This window comes from Notamacropus eugenii, chromosome 4 (genome assembly GCF_028372415.1).
Source record: "Notamacropus eugenii isolate mMacEug1 chromosome 4, mMacEug1.pri_v2, whole genome shotgun sequence".
Classification (NCBI taxonomy): Eukaryota; Metazoa; Chordata; class Mammalia; order Diprotodontia; family Macropodidae; genus Notamacropus; species Notamacropus eugenii.
Genome location: NC_092875.1, coordinates 28471349 through 28485392, shown reverse-complemented (window position 1 = coordinate 28485392; position 14044 = coordinate 28471349). Strand labels below are relative to the sequence as shown.

The window sequence follows — 14044 nt, the reverse complement described above, 5'->3', positions numbered from 1 at the left end:
CCTGGAGCCTAGTATTCTTAGCCCATAGGAATTGTCAGTATATTTCTGAAATCCAGCTTGCATTGTTTGTTTAGAGTACTGCAGTACTAATGCTATTGTCACTCAACCCAATGAAGAGCTGTAGGCATAGAGGCAGTGGGGTAGGCAGGCAAAGCTGCCTTGAGTAAGTCATGATATGGCAATACTTATATCTTCCCAGTTTTAATGTATATTCACAATTATTCTGTGCATCCTAATCTTGCACCAAAGACAGTTTAGTAATAAATGATTTTTAAGTAATACTGGCATAAATTTAAAAAAGCTAATGGTTGCATCCCACTTTTTTGCAAAAAAAGGATTTGATATAAAATCTGGGACAATTGTGCAGTGAAATATGGTAGCTGCAAAATGAAGGAGATGGACTTGGCTTGTAAAGTATCTTCCAACTCTAAATTTAGGCTTTGTCCATTTTCCTCCTCATATCTTCTACTCTAACCAGAGACAGAGTTGGTAGGGAAGATTTTTGAGGCTAGTATGTGTGCATGAGCTAGTTGGCACAGTGACTGGAAGGTGATTCACAAATGCTTAGCAGTTGATCAAGTCAGCTCTGTGTCAGGACAGTGGATGGTGCTGACTTGGAGTCAGGAAGATTCAAATCCTGCCTCAAACACTCTTAGGCAAGTCACTTAACCTAGCCTCAGTTTCTTCCCCTGCCAGTTAGGGAAAATAATAGTACCCACATCCTGGGGTTGACCAAATGAGACAACATATAAAGCATGTTGCAGTCTTTAAAGTGCCACTCAAATGCTAATATTGATCAATGTTGTGTTGTGTTGTCCAACTCTTTGTGACCCTGTGGACCATACTGTCCATGGGGTTTTCTTGGCAAAGATATTGGAGTGATTTGCCATTTCCTTCTCCAGTGAATTAAGGCAAACAGAGGTTAAGTGACTTGCCCAAAGTTGATGGGGTACAGTCTCTGGGAACCCCTGGATCTCTTCTTGAATCTTCCTATTTGATCTGGCTTGAGGCCAAAAGCCTTTCATTATCACTATGCCCAAGTATGTTACCTTTACCCTAGCCTAGCCCTTCTTTGTCTGTTACCTCTGGATTGCCTCCAGCTACTTCCCACCCTTGATCCCATTACGAACCTCCCTGGACCCCTCCTCCAGTCACCCCAGACTACTTGACCATGCCTAGATCCCTCCCACAGTCTTTCTGTACATGAACTCCATCTTGCTTCCATGAAGGTGCCTAGATTCTATCTGGCCTGCTTTGTCAATGCAAGTGTCACAAATGCTCAGATTTCTTAAGAGTCTGTCTAAACTTTGTTTTCCTTTGGCTGAAAGAAGAGTCAAATTCCTTTGGACAGGACTCAGCCTGTCAGTATTTGGGGATCCGGAGCACCACTAAACCCCAACAAGGTCACACAGCTAGTGAGTGTCTGAGGTTGGATTTGAATTCAGGCCTTCCTGACTTTAGGTCTAGTACTCTATCCACTGAGGGTGATGTTGTGTCCCTCAGTGAAACACAAGTTCCTTGAGAGCAAGGATTGTATCCCCAGTGCCTGGCACTTAGTAGGCACCTAATAATGCTTCTTAATTGGTTAATTTCCAGGCCCATAAAGCTCTTCTTACTTGATAGGAACTTCCAGAGTTCCATAGCCTTAGTACTCACTTGAGGGGCTTTCCTTGGCAGATTCTCATCAAATGCCACTTATATGCCATTGATAATGTTTAATATAAAATTTTGGAATAATCTCTTTGTTCTCTCTGAAACAAACTCAGAGAATGCCTCTTCCTATGTTAACAAAAGCCAGCCAAGGCTAACTCTACATTCCATAGGAGACCTTTAACCTAAGACACTATCTTGAATAATGGGATGTTTTCCATATCTTAATATTTATAGACATATACTGTGCTATGGCATATTAATGGTAAAGAAAATATAGACATCTTAGGTGGTAATTTCTATTGAACATTGTTTACCCTTTCCTATGTCAGTTATCTGTTTAGGGCAGGAAGCCTGCCAGTCACTAGTGGTGGGATTTCTTTCCTTATCACCGAGACATATGTTTACCCAGCCTGGAATCATCGCAAGGCCTGACCAACATTACTTTGTTAATTGTCTTGTCTTACTGAATTTATGATTTGTTCAACTAGGAGAGTTCCTTTCTCACGGCAAAATGTATATAAGCCAGAAGATTTCTGCACTGGGTAGCCAGAACATTTCTGGCTCCATAATGCATTATGTTACCGTTGTCTTTAATAGGGAATTGATTAATTAATTAATTAAATTATAAAATGTATGCATTTAGCCTGTTGCCTTTTCTTTAACCAAGTTTTCAGGTCAACACCATCAACACAGTCTCTTGGTATGATAAAATGTAGAGCAGGAAGGGACTTCAGAAGTTATGCATGACAATCTTTTTCTACCACAGACAAGGAAACTGAGACACAAAGTTTAAATGACGTGTCCAAGATCACACAGCTAATAAGATCATAGGGTCAGAGATCCAGAGTTGGAAGGCATCTTTGATATCATCTGCTCTATCCTCTTCATTTTATAACTGAGAGGAGACAAAGGTAGTTAACAGAAAACTAAACCTGCCCAGGTTTGTTCCTGGGCCAGTGAATTGCCTGGGGCTGACCAGACATTTGGAAGATCACTCCAGCCTCTGAGTATTTTGTAAACTCTCCCCTCCCAGATTTTCTTTATGGACTTTTGCTTGTTACGCAAAACACCTTCTCCGGTGAGGCAGTGAGATGCCTAATCCCTCCCACCTGCAACCTAGATGGTTCTCTCTGCCTTAGTACCCTATTTAAACCCTGTTCTCAGCCCCCTCTGTGGGGTACCCCATCATTCACTGTGTGGCATCCCAGGCTGCAACTCACTTGCATGGATTAAGGATGGCCAAGGAGTCAGAATGATCTGGGATCTGGTTTCAAGTCGCTCAGTTTTTCAGGCAGCTCTCTAAGACTAGACACCATTGAGCAGTATTGATAGTTTTCATTCAAATTCAAGTTAACTGGGGGAACTAAAGAGAAGTTAAGTGACTTGCTGAAGGTCACACTATACAAGTAAGTGATGAAGGCAGAACCTGACCCCGACTTCTCTTGGGTTCTTTCCATGGTACGGTATGAGTGCATCTGTAAATGAGTATATTTACTGCTTTGACTTGCTTGAGCTCCCCAATTCTCCAGAGAAGAGCTATATGGGAACTGGCTGCATTGACTAAGAAGCACAGTTGCTTGACATACCAACAATCCTTTGCAGTGACTGAGTAAAATCAGCTAGAAGTGCAGAAAATCAGCAACTTTGAAGCCAATTAAACTCACACCAACTTTGAAGCAGACTCTGAGCCATTTGGTGATCTGAGGACCCTCAAGAAACATCCCTATCTTCAAAGACTTTCCTGGCTGCAGGTTATGAGACTATGGACATATCCTGTTTTATGGTTGTTTTGGAGATAACTTTATCTCCAAACAATGCCCCTAACTTTGGTTATGGGGTTCTCAGAATTATCTTGCTTTTGGAGATATCTCTTTATCAAGCCTTGAACTATGAACCGCTAATCACCAAGGATGCCTTCTGATTTGTGTTTCAAAGACCACAGTGTTGATATTTGGAATTCCTCATTCCCTCTTCCCTTGGGGAAAGGGCCTACTGACTCATTCCTTTCCAAGTACACCTTTCCCCCCAAATTCCTTATCTTCCTTTGTTTAAAAGGTGTATAAACTCTTCCTGTCCATTACCTGGCATCCTATTCAGTACAGGCTGGATAGCACCTAAGTCCATGTTATTTTTTTTCCTTCCTGCTTAATAAAAGCCTTTCTCTAATTTTACAGGCATTCTCTTTCTCTGGGTTTCTTCCTTTTTAGGGAAAAGGGGAATTTAAATCATGAGAACTGTCCTTTGCATTCTCTGGTTGTCTTCTCTTTTGGGGGAGAGATCTAAATTCCCTCCAGAGAGCGTTTGCCTTGGATTACAATGTCAGTGTGTTGAACATGGAGCAGCATCTAATTGATATTTTTGGCCATAAGCCCAAATCTCGGATTTAGAGCATAAAAGGACAGAAGAGGCCTTTGAACCCAACCCCTTCATTTTACAGATGAGGAAACTGAGGCCCAGAGTTGTCAGAGACACTGCTGTTACAAGGGAAAAGAAACAGTCTTATCCACTCCCTAATTTGTAAATGGAGTAATCGAGTGGCCACTGATAGCTCTTATGTGTTTCTTGAGACTTGAAAGCAATGTTTTTAGACTCATCAATTTAGAGCTATTGTAAAAGTTTATAACAAGCAAGTGTAAACTTTGCCTACTCCAGTGGCTCATACCACTCATTCCTTAATGGGCCCCAGGTGGGAAGAGGCAGAGCCATACTGGTTCCTAACACTCTTGTCTTTCCCTTTTTTCCTCTTAGTTCCACCTTGACACCTATTTCCTGGCTCTTGTTATACTCACTACACTTTAAGCCCTGGGTTCAAATGGGGGCTTTGACCTTTCCTACCCACGTTACTTTGGGTAAATCATGTCATTTCCCTTATCCTTAGTCACCTCTTCTTTAAAATGAAACAGTAGGACCAGATACCCACTAAAGTCCCTTCCAGCTCTGAATATATGATACTAACATCTTTTTAAAGCTCTCTGTCCTCTTTGTCAATTTCCAGTGTCTCCACATTCTCAGATGAAGTCTCTGTATCTTTTAATATTTCTCAGAACTTTGCTTTTCAGCATATCTCATTGTTATTTATGTGTTCTTTTTCTTGCTTTAGATTGTTAGTTCCTTGAAAGCAGGACATGTGTCCCATTCGTCTTGGAATAGGGAATGACTGTCACAGTGCTTGGTACATGGAAGGTATGTAATAAAGGTATATCGAATTATTATAAGCAGGTTAAAGGGTTGGAGGGGATGGTCTCTCAGGTCACTTCCAGCTCAGAATCAATGATCTTTGATCCACCCTAGCCATCTTGCTTCAAGTTTTACAGACCATTTGTTCCTTTTTCCTTTTCTTAGCTTTTAAAGAAGGTAGACTTCTGGTACTCTATTGAGATTTGGAGTTGACTCAGTTTCTCCGAGGATGTGGAGGGCAATCTCTACCAGGTCTTCCTTTCTAAGCTAGAAGGGTTAAAGGAATAGATCTGACCTCAGACTGGGCTTGTGGTCTTAAGATCATCTTAACTAAGTGTGTAGACTCCTATTACCAGAAGACTGGCCACCAAGTGACCACCAGCTTTTGTTTATTTATGATAGTTTTATTTTATTTATTTGTCTAAAACAACTCGCAAAGATAGTCTACTGAATGAAATCATGGATTCTTGGATCTGAATTGTTCTTCCATATTTAAGAGGACCTGAGTTCAAGTTCTGGCTGTGTGACCCTGGGTAAGTCACTTAACTTCTCAATGTCTTAGGGAATTCTCTAACACTTTTAAGTTGTAGAGTAGGTGCTGACCTTCAATGGTAGAGGATATTTTCTCACTGGGAATTCTTTATATCAGTAAAATCACAGGTGTGGTTTAAAACAAAAGTCAATTTGTAAAGGAATTTTCCCATGAAGCTCCAGGATATTCCTTTGCCCTGCACCAGCGCCTCTCCTCTATGTGTTGTCTCCCATTATTAGAATGTGAGTCCCTAGGAGGCAGGAACCAGGTCACTTTTCTGCTTGTATCCCTAGCGCTTAGCACAATGCTTAGAATACAGTAAGGGCTTAATAAATGCTCTTTATTTGGTCCTTCAGTGGTGATTTCATCAGCATAGGGAAACTCCTGATGTGGGAACTCTGTGTACCAATGTAGATCCCAACCCATATATGAGTTAGTAGATTGGTCCTAGACAGTTGCCTGAGGCACGTGGAGGTTGGTTAAATGAGTTCCCTAGGGTACAGGGCCTGTATGTGTCAGAGGTGGAGTCTGGGTTTAAGTCTCTAAGTTCAGTACTCTGGCTCTTACCACATTGCCTTCCAATAAAGTGAAATGCTTTAAGATTTAGAAATCCCTTTCGCTACAACGACCCTGTGAGGTAGGCAGTGCACGTATTATTAACTCCATTTTATAGATGGGCAAACAGGTAATTACGTCTGGTGGAAGGGTGCAGAATTGAGCAACTTTGAACAATTCACACAAAAGACCACAGTCCATGACGTTGGGTCCACTTTTTAATTTTTAACCATAATGCAAACAGGCATAAGTAGTTTTTTTTTTTAATTCCATAAAACCAGAAGATTGGAATTATCCAGAAGAATAGGTGCATGCGGAGGACACAGCCTGGAGAGCCTCGCAGACTGAGCAGGAGTCAGTCCCGGAGAGAGGTGCTGGAGCACGTTGTATGCACGGCACAGACTTAGCAGCATCAAGAGCTCAGAGGTAGGGGGGAAAATCCATGATTCAATGCAGCATCCACTCCTGCTCCAACTCTGTCCCTCCTAGTTCCCCCACCCTCCCTGAAGGAAACAGACATACAGCTGTGCTTCAAGACTGAAGCTGACCAGACAGCTGCCCCTGAGTCACCGAATCCATCCTCAGCTTGTCATGTGGTTTAGGTGATCCCAACAAAGAGTACATGATTGTGTCAGAGCACATGAGATGGGATGGGATGGTACATCTGAATGGGATAGGAACCCAAGGAACCTGGCCTGAAATCTCAGGCTCAGAAATTTTCAGCTCCACTTTGCTTTCAAGGAATCTTTGCTCCTTTAGAAGCTCTGGAATTTGGAAGATAACCCTTTCTTAGTTGGGTAGAAGGCTTTTGCTTAGGAAATGCTTGGGATAGTATAAGGTTTCAGAAAGCACCCATGAGGAACTCAGCAGTCCCCATGGAGTTATTTGATCCAAACTACAGAACTGAATCTAAGGTCCTTGCTGTTTAATGTTCAACTCTGACTTCAATCAAGCTGGTTGTGAGAGGCAGAACGTCCGATTAAACTCTGGCTACAAAGGCAATCTGGTTGTTAAGTTGGGTTCTGTGTTAGTCCAGGCAGATTTAAAGGGAGATATTTAAAGGTACATCTGACGTTAAATTGAAACACATGTATTCTCTCTTTCCCTCTCTTCCCTCATCCCCAGTTGTGGCCTTTGGAAAAAAGGCCAGATTGTTTCCCCAAGATCAAGACATGCCCAGCTTCCCTTCATCTTTCTGGGGCACAGTCACAGAAACATTTTGGGGTCAGATGACATTGTAACCAATGCCTTTGTCCTCTTTCACCGGAGACAAGCTCTGCAGTGGCTTGAAGGGCCCGGGAGAGGGAAGAAGACTAGACAGACTGGGTATATTGTCTTTTCTTGTACCCATGCCCTATGAAGACCCTCCTTGATGTTCTGTGTTGCTAGAGGGGTTCTTTTGGCCTTCCTGTTTTGTTTGGTGTAGCACTGCTATTCGGCCTTTTGCATTCTCAAAACAAATAGGAATTGTGGAAATAGGAGGGGTATACCAAAGGCAGGGGGATAACAGGGAGTGTAGACATGCAACTTGGGAATCCCAGGTCAGTATCCCTTTCACATGATTATCTGTAAAAGGCTGGAGAGGGTCAGGGCAGCTCAGGCCCTCAGATGGAGTTGGTAGGTTCAGAATGATGCAAGGGGAAAGAAGGGGGCAAACAGAAGAGTCAGGCGGGGTGGAGTGGCATGGATGAAGATGGAGAGAGAGAGACCTCAAAGGTAGGTTTTCATCTGAGCCCAATTGTATTCAAACTGGAGGGAGTACAGTTAGGTGGGCAGAGGATGGTTTGGAAAACTCATGATGTCCCAAAGAGCCAAGGGTGAATGTTACTTGTGCTCAGGAAACTTTTGCCTCATAGTTTGGATTCAAGAACCTATCTTCTGCCATCCCACCCTGCAATTTCTTGAGGCTCTTGGTCTAAACCATTTATGAAAGATATTAAGAGTGGAGCATAAAAAGACATGTAAGCTAGGAGTCTGGTTGTTGGATGGAGGAAAAGAGGGAGGGAGGAGGGGGAGAGAGAGAGTAACAATGAATATATAAACATCTGGTTGGTGTGGTTTTGAGGCCACTGATGTTGGCACAAGTTCAGTCATGTTCAGAGAAGCATTCCTCCATTTCTTCTCCTTCTCTGTTATTTGCAATGAGACTATTAACTTTCTGAGGTCTGGTCTGCATCTAGGTATCAGTAACCTTTTTTGCTAACTCAGAGAAACTGAGATGGAGGTCATCAGGTACTATCTTTACTTTTTGGGGCAGGGATCAGATTGGAGGAAGAAGGATCTGGTCCACTACCTCACTCTCAATGTCCATAGGATATTTGGGGGTTAATAAATCCTATTTACTAACAAGTTAGAGAGAAAGAAATGTTCCCCCCCCCCCAATGGAACCACTCTCAGATGCCAGGTAACCAGATTTTTAAAATACAAAGTGATTTTTTTTGGATGGGATTACAAGTTTTGGATAACCCCGAGGAACTGCCAGAGAATTGCCACAAGGCGGCAGCATTTACTCACTTACAGTGATACTCTGCTGTACTTTAATCTCCTCCATGAATACACTCCAAAAATGCAGATCTTAACCCATCCATGCTTGGGTCACTATCATGGGATGAAAGTATAAGGATCTGGGTCTCTTTCTTCCATGAGGGATCTGCCAGGGAATCATGAGGCAATGGAAAGAGCATATGATGGGGGTTCATATCCCATCTCTGGCACCACCTGTGTAAGCTTGAGGAAGTCACTTAAACACCTCCTACCTCAGTTTCCTCATCTGTAAAATGAATCCGGCCTCCACTACCACTGCTAGCTTTAGATCTGAGGGGCAGTTCTTTAGCAGATCATATTCTCATTCTGATTGGGGCCAGCTGCTTTGCCTCTCTGAGGGATGTAAGGCTTGGATTGGATCACCTCTAAGGCCCTTTCCAGTTGTGAAACCATAATCCTAGGACCTTATGACACATATAAGGACTCTGGCTTGAGGACAAAGCTGTTTTAAGATTTTTTTTAAGGTTAAGGAGTACTTGAAAATCAAGGATTCCACCTGATTAATCTCCTATCTGGTAGCTAGTCTCAGGTGGCTGGAAAGTAGCTTGTTTTGGGGGCCAGGGATTGAGTTTAGGAGGACACCCATTTCTAGAGAGGTTTCTGTATTGGGTTCTTTCTTCCTCTGAGTCCCAGTTTAGAAAGAGTGGCTGCAGTCACAACCTTCCTTACTAATTGCATTTATCAAAGATGGGGGCATTCATGAAAATATGAAGTTTAGCTGAGGGTGAAAATCAGAGAAGACAGTCTACATCAGAGGGGAAGGGAAGAGGGAGGCAGAGGCAGCAGTAGCTTAAAACCCTGGGGAGCTAGTGATGTCTTAGGAGATGTGACTCAAAAAAAGGAGAAGGACTAAAGAACGGCCCTGGGAGGAGCCACGAGAGAAGCCAGAGTTCTTTTAATTGAAGAAGGTGACTCAGTGACCATCTTTAACTCATTGAAAGGGGTTTTATAAAGGAACATGCTGAGCCATTCTCTTGATTGAATAAGAGAAAATTGGCTTAAAGAAAAAGAGGAGAGTAAATAATCATTGCTAATATTTATATAGCATGTTATAGTTGCAAAGCATTTTAGGTATTTTCTCATTTGATCTTTAGAACAACCCTGTGTATTGTCCTCATTTTAGAAGGAAAGAAATGGGATCTGAATGAGGTTAGGGACTTACCAAAGGTGATACAGCTAGGATGTGTTTGAGGCAGCATTAGAATACAGGTCTTCTTAGTCTTTAAGTCCAGACCTCTTTCCATTGCTTTGAGATTGTGACTGGACATGAGGAAGACTTTGCTGACCACAGTAGCATGAACCATGTGTGATACCATCTTCCCTACTTCCCAAGAGGTCTTGCAGAAGAAGGCCAAGCATCCATGCTGGGTGGGCTTGCTCATTGGAAGGTCCCTCTTCACTCCTAGCTTCTATGAGGTTGGTTCTTGGGGATTATCTGGCCTCATAGCTAGGTTCACCCAGGCCAAAGGGGGCCTGAGTGTTTTCCTTCTGTTGGGTCTCCAAGCTCAAAAATAGGGTGCTCTATATAAAAAATGTTGCTTGTCCAAAATAATAAAGAAAACAAAGGGCTACAACATGAATAAGTAACTGGGCCTCTCTCTTATCCTGTAGGGTTGGAGCAGGGTCTCACAAGCATCCTCACTTGGGAGGTCATTGGTTTTTGTAGATGCCTCCTGACACCGAATAGCACCTACAAATAGTCAGACACTTTACTAGTTCTTCCTTGGGGCAGCCAATTACACCAAGGGGCCTGGTCAGGGAGAGGCCAAGACTGCTGTGAATGGGAGAGTATTTACTAGGCAGGGAAGCAAAAGTTCTTAGAAGGACTTTTAAAATCTGGATCATGAGAAGGGAATTCTGTCAAAAGCGTCTAACTGAATTGTTGTCTTTTTAAGGCTAACCTAGAGTCTTTGAACTTGGCTTTTAAAAATATTTTGATAACTGTTTTTCAATATACTTGGTTTCCTGTATGTAATCCTATGACTATTACTTTGTACATTGAAGAAGATGATTCTGAGAAGGGATCCATAGGTTTCAACCAATTGTCAGAAGTCTTACAAGAAAGGTGAAGAACCCCATTCTACAGGGCCAGACTATGGAAAGGGACACGTCTATCCTTGGATCTCTGCCTCTGCACGCGATCACAGAATCTCTGAGTAGTAAAATACATTGGTGGCCATCTGGTCCAACCTGTCCCTGAAATCTCTCAACAATAACTGTATCAAGGGTCTTCTGGCCTTTGCTTGAAGACCTTCAGTGAGGGGGCACCCACCCTCTCCAAGACATCCCACCTCTGGATACGTCTCATTGTCATCTATCGCTTTGCCGTTTCCATCTATTATTCCTAGTTCCAAGTTGAATCCTCTTCCACTCACCAGTTAAGCCCACTGTCCTAAATCTTTTCTTCTAGATTCTAAACATCCCCAGGTCCCGCATTGTGCTTGGGTGGCACGATCCGGTGACCCTTCAGTGTTCTGATCAGTTTCCTCTGGACATGCTCCTCCAAATATGACCTGACCAGGGCACTGGAGGACAGACAACATGACTAAAACCTTCTTTATTCTCTACTCTGATCCTCTCTTACTGTAACCCACCATCTCCTGCACTTTTTGGATTACCACAGTCCACTGCTGTCTCTTATTGTCAAGACATCTTGACATCTTGTCTCTTTATTCTGCCCCTCTTATAACTGCCCTTTTCAAGTTTCCTATCTCAGTGGGGAGAGGACAAGTCACCACTGGAACTAGAAGCCAACCAACAGAGTTATGCATTGACATAATGTGGCACTCAAGAAACAACCTTTATATTCTCTCCACGCTGAGAAAGCAAAGTATTCTTTCTCTTTCAAAAAAAAAATAGCTGAGAAAGTCTGAGGAATATGGAGGTAAGGTCACTTCCTAGCATCACATGGCAAGGTCAGTGGAAGGCTTGTGATTTCCAGGCTGCTGCTTTTGGCAGGCTTCAAGAGGATCATCAACTTGTAGAGTTAGAAGGCAGCTTAGAGACCTTTTATTTCTCCCCTTTTATACATGCTTGAGTTGTAAGAGATTTAGAAGTTGCGTTGGCCAGCCCGTGCTTTGGAATGCATTCCTGTTGGACTATGAGTTCCTTGGGAACAGGGATAATGGTTGGTCTGTTTGTTTTTTGCCTTTCACTGTATCCCTAGCACTTAGCACAGTATCAGACACATAGGAGGAGGTTAACAGATGTTTGTTGACTTGACTCTACAACATCGCTGATGAATGACTTTCCACTTACTCTGTATACATCTTATTTATTCCAAGGCAGGGCGGGATTTGGTTTTGCCTTTCTTTGTATCTCAGTACATACATAATTTCTGTCATACAGTAAGTGCCTATAAATGCTTAATGACCACCTGTTTGGCCATCCAAATCTGCTTGAAGGACTCTAATTCCGAGGAAGCATATTCTACTTTTAGCCTTCTTTGGGAGGGAGGAGCTTACTCTCTACAAATTCCCATCCATTTCACAGAGAAAGAAATTGAGGCCCAGGGAAGTGAAGTGACTCGCTCAATGCCAAACAGTGGCAGAATCAGGACCAGGAGCAGTGTAGCAGATGGACCTGGAAAGGGTTTGAGGGACATAACTGGATGATGTGTCAGGGACAGAGAAGCAGGAGTAAGAGCATGGTATATGGAATTCATGAGATGGATTTGTTCCTTGGTGGCTTCTACACTAATTGATTTCAATCCCGAGTGGGGGGACAAATCATCCAGTCATCACAGCCACCCTGACCACTTGAATGCCAATGCTGTACAATCCAGGGGCTCCCAAGTGGTTTATACAAAACGGTGCCAGCCTTGTTGAGCGGGAACATAGAAAGAGTCAACATGTGCCAAAGGAAAGCAGTTTCTCTGCACCAAAGGTCTGCAGGCAACAGGCTTGCACAGGCAAGAGGAGAACAGATGAGGACCCATGCCCCTCACACATACACATACATACACATGTGCGTGCACACGCACACTGAAAAATGACAATAACTTTTAAAAAAGGATGGTGTGTGACTTTAGGTGCTGGGGACTGTCCATAGGAAGAGACCCACAGCTAGTCTCTCCTCCCCAGTCCCTACTGCCTTTCCAAAGAAACCCCAGAAAACCAACATGAAAATGCCAAACAGGAGTGATCTGGTGATTTCATGCAGCTGTGGTATGCCCTTGGAATAGAGAGAGAGAGAGAGAAAGAGGGGGAGAAGAAACATCATTTTGTTAAGAGCCACTGTGGAGAAGAAGCCATTGCATTGCAGCAGAAAAGTTCTAAGAGGAAACAAATGGGGGCCAAGGGAAGCCCCACGGGACTCAAAGTCCAAAAAGAAGAAAAACGAACAAAAAACCACGACGCAACAACAGGACAAGAGGGGAGTGCGCATTTCACGGGAGTCCCATAGGAAAGAGTCAGCAGCGTCCATCTTTCCAAAACCTAACACCTTCCGCCTGGAGAAGGCCTGGGGGCAGGCAGCCCAGCCTGGCATCCATCCGAATGGGGCAGAAGGGACCTGGTTAGGAGCTGAACACCCTGTCAGAGAAGAAGGGAGGGGGAGAGAGTGGGTTAGCAAAAAGCCCTTCCAGTAGGCCAGAGACAGCTGTAGAGAACATTCCCACAATCTCCCAAGTCCCCGATATTTCTTTCCTTCCTTCCTTCCTTCCTTCCTTCCTTCCTTCCTTCCTTCCTTCCTTCCTTCCTTCCTTCCTTCCTTCCTTCCTTCCTTCCTTCCTTCCTTCCCTCCTTTCTTTCCTATCACATTTTAAATGTACCTATTATGTGCCAAGAGGCTCGGAGTACAAAGAGAAAGAATGAAACAATTGTTGCGCTAAGGATCTTACCTTATGTTGGGCAAAACAACACAACCATAGACAAGTCAATATGTATACAAAGTAATTTCAATGGGGGTGGGTGACCAACAGTAAAGAATCAAGAAAAGCAACATGTTATTAAAACTATAGCCAGGGAAGTACGATAGAATGGAGAAAAAAGTTACAAAATGCTATGTGTCATTTAAGACCCATGATGACTTTGAACAAAACTAACTCACTAGGAGAAAAATGAGAACCACCACCCCAAGCAAACCCCAAGGCGTTTGTTTCATGACAGGTACATTGTCATCTTACTCCAATAGGGCAACAGCCCAATGGTCTCATTAATAAGGAATTCCTTCCAAAGATTTGGTTCACAATCCATCTAGATCTACCCAAGCTTCCAACAATGTGGAAACCTTGTGTTTTAGAAACAAAATGACATATGTTAAGCATTAAAAAAGGAGGTTTTAGTGCATTAAAAATCCAGGATTTTTTTTGGAGGTTGAGGACATCTGCAGCTAACACACAGATCGCTGTCTCCTTCCAGCCTGGCTTGGTCATCTGCTGTGGTCAAAACCTTCATTTCATTACAGACATCCTGCTGAAGCACATTTCTCAAGCAGGCTAAGCTAGTCCTCAGACAATAGGCTTCCGATACTGATCAGGTATGGAAGCCTTGTAAACTAGGAACTGACGGAGATTGTACTTTGTTGGCGCAGTCATAGAGAACCCAGGGTCACTACCACTTCACCACACATGCATCTGAGAAA

General features: G+C 43.2%; 1 protein-coding gene across 8 annotated transcripts in view; it reads right to left on the bottom strand.

Annotated features, from left to right (window-relative positions):
* Positions 1-6122: 6122 nt before the first annotated feature.
* The window catches only part of NOS1 (nitric oxide synthase 1), a 249654-nt gene continuing 241732 nt past the window's right edge, over positions 6123-14044 (bottom strand). For all 8 annotated transcript variants that reach the window (XM_072600318.1, XM_072600317.1, XM_072600316.1 and 5 more), the window contains one exon: positions 6123-12993. In XM_072600318.1, the coding sequence (XP_072456419.1) occupies positions 12978-12993 (16 nt within the window). In that variant the 3' untranslated portion in view covers positions 6123-12977. The remainder of the gene's footprint in view (positions 12994-14044) is intronic.